The following is a 13,311-nucleotide window of genomic DNA, read 5'->3' on the forward strand; positions in this document are numbered from 1 at the left end:
CTCGGCAGTGAGAGCGCAGAGTCCTAACCACTGGACCGCCAGGGAATTCCCTCAGAGGAACTTTGGTGATAGCTTTTCCAGGTTCATCTAAATAACCTGCCCCATCCTGAAACCTCCGAAAGGTAACTGAGTACTGCAACAGGTTTCTTAATGGACCACAATTTAACTGCTTTGTTTTTATTTGATTCTCTCCATTCAGTTCCACTGTAAAACAAACCAACTGCTGAACACCTGAGCCTGCCTTCCCCCACCCCAGACTACAAAGCATTCTGCTCCCACCAGATAAACTATATGCAAAAATCAATAGTCTTTACTCCCAGATCTGTCTTTTCCAGTTGTACCTGCTATTATAAATATGCAATTTATTAAAAATAACAAATTAAGAATACAAAAATTTTCAATGAAAACTAAGTTGTGAAAGACATTCACTTCTAATCATGACTAAATAACTGCTGTGACTTGCCCTCCCATTGTAAACAACTAGAATATTAAACAAAATATATAGGGGAAAAAGACCCTTTATTCAGACATTGGAAAACAGGTAGTTCAGACCTATTTGACTTCCCTGAGTGAAGACAAACAATGAAGTGAGCCCTAAGGTCACTCACTCCAGCTTCTTGTCTGGAGGCTTTTCAGAGTATAGCACAAGCATAGCAAGGTGATTCTGCTGAGCTAAGGAGACAGAGGTCAGAGTCTGGGGAGGCTGGGGTGAACAGAATTTACAGGACAGGGCACCAGAGATGAGAGCATAGAGAAAGGGCACCAGAAATCTATACAAAGGGCTCCTTGAGTCATTATCTGAATACTGAACTGCTCATGCGTGGGGTGAATCTTCATGAGGCTGGGCAAGAACAATTACCCAGGAACTATAAATTAACAACCATCAGAGATCACACAGGCTGGGAGACATTCACATTCCTGCCAGGCTGAGGAGAGACCTTGCTGAACTACTGGAACATTCAGAGAGACCTTTAATGGGTCATGTCTTAGTAGCAGAGCTAAACTAGTCCTAGAGTAAGGCCTACACTAGACCTGCCTAACAAGGTTTTTAAAAAAGTGTTGAAAGGATCAAACTGATCTTCAGGTAACTTGTTGGCCAAAACAAAAATCAACACTCTTAAAATACACAGAATGACACTGAATAACATTCTGCTGCATATGGATATACAATTGTTTTCCACTACAAAGGCCTTGTGCCTTTGTCAAAACTCAGGGTTTATTTCTGAACTCCCTTCTTCTTCCATGGACCTATTTCCCTATCTTGATGCGAATATCATGCTGTTTTGATTATGCCATATAATAATTCTTGAAATCAGGTAGTGTTAGCCCTTTAACTTTGTTCTTTATCAGAGCTGTCTTACTATTCTAGATTCTTTGCATTCCATATGAATTTTAGAACCAGCTTTGGCATTTCTACAAGAAAATCCTACAGGAATTTTGATTGAGATTGTGTAGAATCCATAAATATACCTGAGTAGAAATAACATCTTAATAATGTTGTCTTCTGACTCAATCTCTCTCCATTTCTCTCCATCAAATTTCCTGTGTTTTCTCTGTTTAATATTTTGTAGGTTTCAGTGTACCTGTCTTTTACATCTTTTGCTAAATTTTATCTTTATTTCACATTTTTTGTAACTGTGGCATAAATTTCACTTCCTAATTGTTTGGTTTTCATATTTCACTTTCTAATTGTTTGTTGCTAGAATACAGAAATATAGTTAATATCTGTATATTGATCTTGTATCTTGCAACTTTGCTAAACTCACTTACAGTTGCTTTTATTGTAGATTCCATCAGATTTTCTATATAGACGATTATGTCACTTGTGACTAAAGACTGTTTTACTTCTTCTTTTCCAACATGGATGCCTTTTATTTGTTTTTCTTCCTGACTATACTGGCTAGGACCTCCGGTACAATGATCAACGGAAGTGGTGGGAACAGACATCCCTGTCTTATTTCTGATCTTAGAGGGAAAGCATTCACTCTTTCACCATTAAGTATGACAGCTGTGTATTTTTTTTGTAGATGCCCTTTGTCAGATTAACCAAGTTCCCCTCTATTCTGAGTCTGCTGAGAGTTTTCATCAGTAATGGATGTTAGGTGTTGCCAAAATCTTTCTTTGCATCATCTACTAAAATGATCATATGGTTTTTCTTTTTTAACTTATTAATATAACAAATTACAGTGATTGATTTTCAAATGTAATGTAATGGAAATTTTTTGTTCTAGTTCTGTAAAAAATGCCATTGGTAATTTGATAGGGATTGTACTGAATCTCTAGATTGCTTTGGGTAGTATAGTCATTTTCACAATATTGATTCTTCCAATCCAAGAACATGGTATATCTCTCCATCTGCTGGTATCATCTTTAATTTCTTTCATCAGTGTCTTACAGTTTTCTGCATAGAAGTCTTTTGTCTCCCTAGGTAGGTTTATTCCTAGGTATTTTATTTTTTTGTTGCAATGGTAAATGGGAGTGTTTCCTTAATTTCTCTTTCAGATTTTTCATCATTAGTATACAGGAATGCAAGAGATTTCTGTGTATTAATTTTGTGTCCTGCAACTTTACCAAATTCATTGATTAGCTCTAGTAGTTTTCTGGTGGCATTTTTAGGATTCTCTATGTATCTTGTCATCTGCAAACAGTGACAGTTTTACTTCTTCTTTTCCAGTTTGTATTCCTTTTATTTCTTTTTCTTCTCTGATTGCCGTGGCTAGGACTTCCAAAACTATGTTGAATAATAGTGGCGAGAGTGGACATCCTTGTCTTCTTCCTGATCTTAGAGGAAATGCTTTCAGTTTTTCACCATTGAGAATGATGTTTGCTGTGGGTTTGTCATATATGGCCTTTATTATGTTGAGGTAGGTTCCCTCTGTGCCCGCTTTCTGGAGAGTTTTTGTCCTAAATAGGTGTTGAATTTTGTCAAAAGCTTTTTCTGCATCTATTGAGATGACCATATGGTTTTTATTCTTCAATTTGTTAATATGGTGTATCACATTGATTGATTTGCATATATTGAAGAATCCTTGCATCCCTGGGATAAATCCCACTTGATCATGGTGTATGATCCTTTTAATGTGTTGTTGTTAATCCTTTTAATGTGTAGTATTTTGTTGAGGATTTTTGCATCTATATTCATCAGTGATATTGCTCTGTAATTTTCTTTTTTTGTAGTATCTTTGTCTGGTTTTGGTATCAGGGTGATGGTGGCCTCATCGAATGAGTTTGGGAGTGTTCCTTCCTCTGCAATTTTTTGGGTGAGTTTGAGAAGGATGGGTGTTAGCTCTTCCCTAAATGTTTGACAGAATTCACCTGTGAAGCCATCTGGTCCTGGACTTTTGTGTGTTGGAAGATTTTTATTACAGTTTCAACTTCATTACTTGTGATTAGTCTGTTCATATTTTCTATATCTTCCTGGTTCAGTCTTGGAAGGTTATACCTTTCTAAGAATTTGTCCATTTCTTCCAGGTTGCCCATTTTATTGGCATAGAGTTGCTTGTAGTAGTCTCTTAGGATGCTTTGTATTTCTGCGGTGTCTGTTGTAATTTCTCCTTTTTCATTTCTAATTTTACTGATTTGAGTCCTCTCCCTCTTTTTCTTGATGAGTCTGGCTAATGGTTTATCAATTTTGTTTATCTTCTCAAAGAACGAGCTTTTAGTTTTATTGATCTTTGCTATTGTTTTCTTTGTTTCTATTTCATTTATTTCTGCTCTGATCTTCATGATTTCTTTCCTTCTGCTAACTTTGGGTTTTGTTTGTTCTTCTTTCTCTAGGTCCTTTAGGTGTAAGGATAGATTGTTTATTTGAGATTTTTCTTGTTTCTTGAGGTAGGCTTGTATAGCTATAAACTTCCCTCTTAGAACTGCTTTTGCTGCATCCCATAGGTTTGGGATCATCGTGTTTTCATTGTCATTTGTCTCTAGGTATTTTTTAATTTCCTCAGCCATCTCTTGGTTATTTAGTAACGTATTGTTTAGCCTCCATGTGTTTGTGGTTTTTACATTTTTTTCCCTGTAATTCATTTCTAATCTCATAGCGTTGTGGTCAGAAAAGATGCTTGATATGATTTCAATTTTCTTAAATTTACTGAGGCTTGATTTGTGACCCAAGATGTGATCTATCCTGGAGAATGTTCCGTGTGCACTTGAGAAGAAAGTGTGATCTGCTGTTTTTGGATGGAATGTCCTATAAATATCACTTAAATCTATCTGATCTATTTTGCCAGTTAAAGCTTCTGTTTCCTTATTTATTTTCATTTTGGATGATCTGTCCATTGGTGTAAGTGGGGTGTTAAAGTCCCCCACCATTATTGTTTTACTGTCAATTTCCTCTTTCATAGCTGTTAGCATTTGCCTTATGTATTGAGGTGCTCCTATGTTGGGTGCATATGTATTTATAATTGTTATATCTTCTTCTTGGATTGATCCCTTGATCATTATGTAGTGTCCTTCCTTGTCTCTTGTAACATTCTTTATTTTAAAGTCTATTTTTTTTTTTTTAAGTCTATTTTATCTGATATGAGTATTGCTACTCCAGCTTTCTTTTGATTTCCATTTGCATGGAATATCTTTTCCCAACCCCTCACTTTCAGTCTGTATGTGTCCCTAGGTCTGAAGTGGGTCTCTTGTAGACAGCATATAGATGGGTCTTGTTTTTGTATCCATTCAGCAGGCCTGTGTCTTTTAGTTGGAGCATTTAATCCATTCACATTCAAGTTAATTATCGATATGTATGTTCCTATTACCATTTTCTTAATTGTTTTGGGTTTGTTTTTGTAGGTCCTTTTCTTCTCTTGTGCTTCCCACTTAGAGAAGTTCCTTTAGCATTTGTTGTAGAGCTGGTTTGGTGGCACTGAATTCTCTTCGCTTTTGCTTGTCTGTAAAGCTTTTGATTTCTCCGTCGAATCTGAATGCGATCCTTGCTGGGTAGAGTAATCTTGGTTGTAGGTTCTTCCCTTTCATCACTTTAAATATATCATGCCACTCCCTCCTGGCTTGTAGAGTTTCTGCTGAGAAATCAGCTGTTAACCTTATGGCAGTTCCCTTGTATGTTGTCATTTTTCCCTTGCTGCTTTCAATAATTTTTCTTTGTCTTTAATTTTTGCCAATTTGATTACTATGTGTCTCGGTGTGTTTCTCCTTGGGGTTTATCCTGTATGGGACTTGCTGTGTTTCCTGGACTTGGGTGGCTATTTCCTTTCCCATGTTAGGGAAGTTTTTGAATATAATCTCTTCAAATATTTTCTTGGGGCCTTTCTCTCTCTCTTCTCCTTCTGGGACCCCTATAATGCAAATGTTGTTGCATTTAATGTTGTCCCAGAAGTCTCTTAGGCTGTCTTCATTTTTTTTCATTCCTTTTTCTTTATTCTGTTCCGCAGCAGTGAATTCCACAATTCTGTCTTCCAGGTCACTTATCTGTTCTTCTGCCTCAGTTATTCTGCTATTGATTCCTTCCAGTGTAGTTTTCATTTCAGTTATTGTATTGTTCATCTCTGTTTGTTTGTTCTTTAATTCTTCTAGGTCTTTGTTAAACATTTCTTGCATCTTCTCCATCTTTGCCTCCATTCTTTTTCTGAGGTCCTGGATCATCTTCACTATCATTATTCTGAATTCTTTTTCTGGAAGGTTGCCTATATCCACTTCATTTAGTTGTTTTTCTGGGGTTTTATCTTGTTCCTTCATCTGGTACATAGCCCTCTGCCTTTTCATTTTGTCTATCTTTCTGTGAATGTGGTTTTTGTTCCACAGGCTGCAGGATTGTAGTTCTTCTTGCTTCTGCTGTCTGCCCTCTGGTGGATGAGGCTATCTAAGAGGCTTGTGCAAATTTCCTGATGAGAGGGACTGGTGGTGGGTAGAGCTGACTGTTGCTCTGGTGGGCAGTGCTCAGTAAAACTTTAATCCACTTGACTGGTGATGGGTGGGGCTGGGTTCCCTCCCTGTTGGTTGTTTGGCCTGAGGCAACCCAACACTGGAGCCTACATGGGCTCTTTGGTGGGGCTAATGACAGACTCTGGGAGGGCTCACACCAAGGAGTACTACCCAGAACTTCTGCTGACACCGTCCTTGTCCTCACGGTGAGACACAGCCACCCCCCGCCTCTGCAGGAGACCCCCCAACACCAGCAGGCAGGTCTGGTTCAGTCTCCCCTGCGGTCACTGCTCCTTCCCCTGGGTCCCAATGCGCACACTACTTTGTGTATGTCCTCCAAGAGTGGAGTCTCTGTTTTCCCCAGTCCTGTCGAAGTCCTGCAATCAAATCCCACTAGGCTTCAAAGTCTGATTCTCTAGGAATTCCTCCTCCCGTTGCCAGACCCCCAGGTTGGGAAGCCTGATGTGGGGCTCAGAACCTTCACTCCGGTGGGTGGACTTCTGTGGTATAAGTGTTTTCCAGTCTGTGAGTCACCCACCCAGCAGTTATGGGATTTGATTTTGCTGTGATTGCGACCCTCCTACCTTCTCATTGTGGCTTCTCCTTTGTCTTTGGATGTGGGGTATCTTTTTTGGTGAGTTCCAGTGTCTTCCTGTCAATGATTGTCCAGCAGCTAGTTGTGATTCTGGTGTTCTCACAAGAGGGAGTGAGAGCACGTTCTTCTACTCCGCCATCTTGGTTCCTCTCCCCTCACCTTCATTTTTGAAAGATATTTTGCTAGGTATAGAATTCTAGGTTCTAGTTATAGAATTCTATAGAATTTATTTTAGTACTTTAAAGCTGCTGCTCCACTGTCTTCTTGCTTGCACTGTTTCCAACAAGAAATTTAATATCATCCTTATGACATGAAAAAAAAAAAAGGCCTTTTTTTCCTTATCAACACATACATATTCTTCTGACTTCCTAAATGACTGAATATTATTTCATTGGTTACATTATAATTTGTTAACTACTCACTTAATTTAGCTCGTTTCTAGTCATTTTATTATAATAAACAATGCTGTAATGAACATCTTTACATATTTAAGCAAATACAGCCATACAATAAATCCCTTTAAACAGAATTGCTGATTCAAAAGAATTGTGATTTAAAATTCTGATGAATGTAAATAAACTGCCCTATAAAAAGACTGAAAAAACTTTTACCAAAAACATATGAGATTGTTTACTTTTTCCACATTCTTGCCACTGGGAATTCTCAAATGTTTATTGGCATTCTCTTAGGTGAAAATTGTACTTGTTAATTTGCATTTCTTTAAGTATGAGTGAGATGTTAATCTTTTCAGGTATTTACATTTTTTTTCTGTGAACTCCTATTTTTCTTTATCCTTACTGTTTTGTAAGAGCTCCCTGCATACTAGTATAATTAACCCCTTGTCATATGTTATTAATATTTCTTCTGTGTTTGATGATTGTTTTTTTTTTAGGATATCTTTCTATACAATTTTTAAAAAATGTATATAGTTAGTTTTATCATTCTTTTCCCTCCTGGCTTCTGGTCTTGAATTGTTCTTTACAAAGGGTTTTTCCAAGATTATAAAAAGATTCACTTGTCTTTTCTCCTAGAACTTTTCTTTTCCTTTAACTCTGGCCAGACTGGAATTAAATTTGGTATAAGGAATGTTATAGGGATCCAGCTGTTTGTGTTTTTCACTATTTATTATTTACTCCTTCTTTCTGCCATCAATTTGAGATGCCATATTTATCACAGACCTACCCCCATATTCCCATTGTATCTGGCTTCTACATCTAAACCCTTTATTCTGTTTCACTGATTTATCTGTCTATTCCTGTGCCAATACCAACTTATTTTAACTTCTATTGTTTTCTAATTGCTTTCACATCATGTAGAGCAGGTTCCTGCCTCTCTACTCTCCCTTTGTTTTTTCAGAATTTTCTTTGTTAGTCTTTTATATTTAGTTTTCCAGCTGAAATTTTATATCATTCTCATAGCTAACCTCCAGCCTTATAAAGCAAAACAAAACAGAACAATTAACAAATACACAAAAATCTGTTTTTGATTGAGCTCTCATGCATTTACAGAATAATTTAGGGAGAAGTAAGTTTCTTACAATGCTGAATCTTTATGGTCAAGAATAAGGCTCTTCTTTCCATTTATTCAAGTCTTTTTTATGTCCCTCAGCATAATTTTTACACTTTCTTCTTACAGGTATGGCAATTTCTTATTAGGTATATAAGCAGGTATTTCCTCTCTTTTGTAACTATTATAAATGGGATCTTCTCTTATATTTTGTAACTGGGTGATACTTATGTATATGAAAGGTATTTACTTTTGTCTTCTTTTGGTTTATTGAATTTTTAAAACTTTTTAGCTGGAAATAATTTCCGATTTATAAAAAAGTTGTAAAAATAAAACAAAGGATTCCCCCATTGTTAACATTTTGCCACCACTTAAATCATTCTATCTGCCTCTTTATATATACACACACATGCACGCAGACACATATACACATAATGAATAACTTGCATACACCATGCCTCTTTACTTACTAATACTTAAGAGCATATTCTCTAAAAGCAAGGACACTATCTTACATAACCAAATTATTAAATTAAGAAAATTTAACATTGATACAATATTATTCTTTAATCTACAGTCCATATTTCAATTCTGCCAACTGTCCCGCCATCTATTATTTTGTAACCAGTACTCCTAGGTTCTTATTATTTCTGATAGTTTTTTAGTTCATTCTTTGGGGCTTTATATATAGGAACAAAGAAATAACATCTAAATATATAATAATTTCCTCTATTTATCCTTCTGGTTATAATTTCCCAAAGCCTATGCTAGGTTAGTCACACCACAAATAGGTCAGATATCTAAATTTGAAAAGGGTTCTGAAACTATTCTTTTAAAAGTAAAAGTACAGGAAATATACCAGCCTATGAGGCAGAAGTTCAGGATCCTAGTTATATTACTAATGAGCTGTGCAGTGCTGGGGAAAATCCTTAACCTCTCTGAACTTCCTCATCAGTAGAATGAGAAAGTTGAGACATATAATCTCTAAATCCTTTTTTAGTACCAGGATTCTATATTTTTGTAAGTTACTTATTAAAGAAATAAAGAAATAAAATAGGCCTCACCATTTTTCCCTGCAAGTTTTCTGTTTTTCCTGATCTGTTCTCCACTCTTGAGTCTGGATGAATGCACAGTCTTCCCTTTACCTTCAATCCTTAAAGCAGGATTCTGCATTCTTGAAAAATAAATGTGCTTTTAAAATTACGATCATGTTCTCCACAACCGTTGAAAGGGAATCATACCGAATTTTTGACTAATTTTTTTTTAAACTCAAAGATATTTTACTGAGCTGTTGTCAAGCAGGATAGCAGTTTTAAATATGGAGATGGCTCCTGAGTAAACTGCAGATAATTCTGTGACAGACATGCCAGTCATTATGGTTTCTTTGTCTTTGTGCCACCTATGGGTTTCTCTCCTTTAGGGATAGTCACCTATAAGTGAGTATTCTGAGGCTCCTGTCCCTCACTCCCCATGCTGGCATGCCACTATCCACTCTATTCACAACTTCTAGGAAAAAAGAGGCAGGCAAAAAAAAAAGGACTTGCCCTGTGGTATGGCACTGATCAAAAACTGTAAAATACTGGCATAAAAGCATATATGGGTAGGTTTATTTTGGTTCTCTCTATTCTGAGAGCCCCAAAATAAACCTACCCATATATCGTCAATTAATCTATGACAAAGGAGCCAAGAATATAGAATGGGGAAAGGACAGTCTCTTCAGTAAATGGTGTTGGGAAAACTGGACAGCCAAATGCAAGAGAATAAAGCTGGATCACAATCTTTTTTTTTTTTTTTTTTTCTGGTACGTGGGCCTCTCACTGTTGTGGCCTCTCCTGTTGCGGAGCACAGGCTCCGGATGCACAGGCTCAGCAGCCATGGCTCACGGGCCCAGCCGCTCCGCGCGGCATGTGGGATCTTCCCGGACTGGGGCACGAACCGGTGTCCCCTGCATTGGCAGGTGGACTCTCAACCACTGCACCACCAGGGAAGCCCCTGGATCACAATCTTACACCATATACAAAAATCAACTCAAAATGGATTGAAGACTTGAAAGTAAGACTTGAAACCACAGAACTCCTAGGAAAAAACATAAGTAAGCAACTTGACATCATTCTTGGCAATGATTTTTTGGATTTGACACCAAAAGCAAAAATAAAGAAGTGAGACTACATCAACCTAAAAAGTTTCTGTACAGCAAATGAAACTAACAACAAGATGAAAAGACAACCTACCAAATGGGAGAAAATATTTGCACATCATAGACTTGAAAAGGGATTAATATCCAAAACATATAAAGAACTCACACAACTCAATAGCAAAGAGAAAAGCAATCTGATTAAAAAATGTGAGAGGAACTAAAAAGACATTTCCAAAGAAGGCATCCAAATGGCCAGCAGGTACATGAAAAGGTGCTTAGCATCACTGATCATCAAGGAAATGTAAATCAAAACCACAATGAGATATCATCCCACACCAGTCAGAATGGCCATCATCGAAAAGTCTACAAATAATAAATGCTGGAGAGGGTGTGGAGAAAAGCGAACCCTCTTGCACTGCTGGTGGGAATGTAAATTGGTGCAACCACGACAGAAAACAGTATGGAGATTCCTCAAAAATTAAAAACAGAACTACCATATGATCCAGCAGTTCCACTCCTTGGTATTTATCCAAAGGAAACAAAATCACTATCTCAAAATAATATCTGCAGTCCCATTTTTACTGTGGCTTTACTTACAATAGTCAAGACATGGAAGCAACCTAAATATCCATCTATGGATGAATAAAGAAAATGTGATACACACACACACACACACACACACACACACAATGGAATGGTATTCAGCCACAGAAAAGAAAAAATCCTGCCATTTGCTAGAACATGAATGGGCCTTGAGAGCATTATGCTAAGTGAAATAACTCAGAGAAAGACAAATACTGTATGATCTCACTTACATGTGGAATCTAAAACAAAAAAACAAAAAATCAAAAAAACAAAAACCCTAAACTAATAGATACAGAGAACAGACTAGTTCTGGAGGTAGGAGACGGTGTGGGTGGGTGAAATGGGTGAAGGTGGTCAAAAGGTACAAACTTCCAGTTTTAAGATAAATAAGTCCAGGGGATGTAATGTACAGCATGGTGACTATAGTTAATAATACTGTATTGTACATTTGAGAAGTTGCTAAGAGAGTAGACCTTAAAAGTTCTCATCACAAGAAAAAAAATTTGTTAACTATGTGTGGTGAGAGATGTTAAAGAAAGAAAATTAGCATTAAGCTAAAATAGAACAATTTCCCATTACTTTGTCTTAAAAAAAGAAAGTAAAAGAGTTTTCTGGGGTATTTTTAAATTGCAAAATAAATAAAATAACAAAACTGAAAAATAAAGTTCTTTACTTAGAGGTACACTGACTCTAATGTCCCAAACACAGAATTATGTATTAGGTTGGTAGCATACCTGAAATTCTCAGTTGAAGAGTTATTATTTGTTTGATCCTCACAGCCAAGTATTTTGGGTAAAATCTCTTCTGGCATCTTATATATGTCATCTGTGGGCTTTGCATCTCTGCCTACTTTCAGTCTGGACGATCTCCTTAACACACATGGAGTGTCCTGGTCAGAGCTATTTTCCACCGGCTTTGAATTTCCCTTATTATTTAGTGGATCACAAGAGGTGACATTTTGATGAACCAAAGTTTGCAATCCAAATGGATTTGGGTCTTCTAGACTCTGTAATAAGATGTAAATACATACACAAATAATTACAACAATGCAAAAAAATAAAATAAAATTAGAAGAAATTAAGTTTTATCTTGTCCTTTGATTACACAAAAATACCATATAAGATGGAAATACAAAAACCCATAGACATATGTGAACATAATGTAAATTTTATCATAGTTAATGTAACAAATGACAATGCAGATTTAAAAGCCTAAGACAAGAAAAGCATAAGTAAATATTATTTTTATCAATATTCATCCTTAAAACTCAAGGATAAACCTAAGGTCACTCTGGGTGCTTTAATTTCATAGGAAATGGGTAGCACGAAATGATGAGAGACACATAAAAAGAGTAGTACTGTCACGCCAGGCCAGATCAGTGTTCTATTCAGCCTAGTATTTTGTTATTTGATAGCAACAGTAAGTGATATTTGTGGGATGAGATACTACATAACTTCCATTATATTGATTTTAAAAGGTTAGCAGTATATCATGAACGGCTCTAACTTCCCCTTAAAGTTAAATCCATTATAGATTTAATTTTTGTGGGGATACATATTTTTATACATATCACGTAAACCTTTCTTGAGCTTATTTATATATCCAGCTTGCAAAGCTTCTCAAGGTAACAAGTTTCATATTTTATTTAAAATATTTATTTATTTGGCTGCACCGGGTCTTAGTTGCAGCACACGGGGTCTTTGTTGCCACATGTGGGATCTTCGTTGCGGCATATGGGATCTTTAGTTGTGGCATGCAGGATCTAGTTCCCTGACCAGGGATCGAACCCGGGCCGCCTGCATTGGGAGCGCAGTCTTAACAACTGGACCACCAGGGAAGTCCCACAAGTTTCATATTTTTATTATAGCTAAGTAAAAGAGTATTTACTTTGATTTGTTCTAAATCAATCTCTTTTCTACTTCTAAGTAGACTTTTTTTTGAAGACCTCCTAAGTTCATGCTCACTCTATCAATACCAGTCATAATTTTCTACACTTTACTCATATTACCTCTTTTTAGATTAGAATCCTGGAATGTTTAACTTAATCTTCATGCCCTATCCCCATGATTAGTTTCTCTTTTTCTGGATTTTTAAACATATCATTATATCTGTTTTGAAATTTTTTGACCAGAATTGCATGCAGTATTATTCCAGGTGTGTATGTTATAACCTGAGCTTAGTATCATGTTATTTAAATCTTCCAAGAAATGTTCACAGGAGCATTTTGGTAATAGCCAGAAGGAGGATAGAAAAGAAAAGAAAAAAAAATCCAAATGACCATCATTAGTGAATTGGTTAAATAAATTATATTATTATACACACACACACACACACACACACACACACACACACACACACCCATAGAGTGGAATACCATTCAACAAGTAGAAAGATTTAAGTAGTGCTACTTTTGTTGACACAGAAAGATAACCACGATGTATTATTAAATTTTAAAAACAAGTTGCAAAGCATTATGTATAATATAATCCCATTTATATAAAATAAACTTACATAGAATTATGCATAGAAAAAAATGGAGACATGCAGCAAACTGTTAACAATGATTATCTCTGGAAAGTGGAATTGTGGGAGACTTCCTCTTACTGTAATGTTTGAT

At 36.3% G+C, this 13,311-nt stretch overlaps 1 protein-coding gene across 8 annotated transcripts in view; it reads right to left on the bottom strand.

The window, feature by feature from the left end:
* Window positions 1-13,311, bottom strand: part of ANKRD31 (ankyrin repeat domain 31) — a 127,321-nt gene that overhangs the window by 83,874 nt on the left and 30,136 nt on the right. For all 8 annotated transcript variants that reach the window (XR_003792690.1, XM_029217004.1, XM_029217006.1 and 5 more), the window contains 2 exons: window positions 11,429-11,700; window positions 9,037-9,146 (listed from right to left, as the gene is read on the bottom strand). Coding sequence is in view for 7 of the 8 variants with exons in the window: in XM_029217004.1 (XP_029072837.1) it covers window positions 9,037-9,146; window positions 11,429-11,700 (382 nt within the window). In the remaining variant the exon portion in view is untranslated. The remainder of the gene's footprint in view (window positions 1-9,036; window positions 9,147-11,428; window positions 11,701-13,311) is intronic.

The sequence above is a fragment of the Monodon monoceros genome, unplaced genomic scaffold, assembly GCF_005190385.1.
Source record: "Monodon monoceros isolate NGI ecotype Baffin Bay Population unplaced genomic scaffold, NGI_Narwhal_1 Super_Scaffold_12, whole genome shotgun sequence".
NCBI classification, from domain to species: domain Eukaryota; kingdom Metazoa; phylum Chordata; class Mammalia; order Artiodactyla; family Monodontidae; genus Monodon; species Monodon monoceros.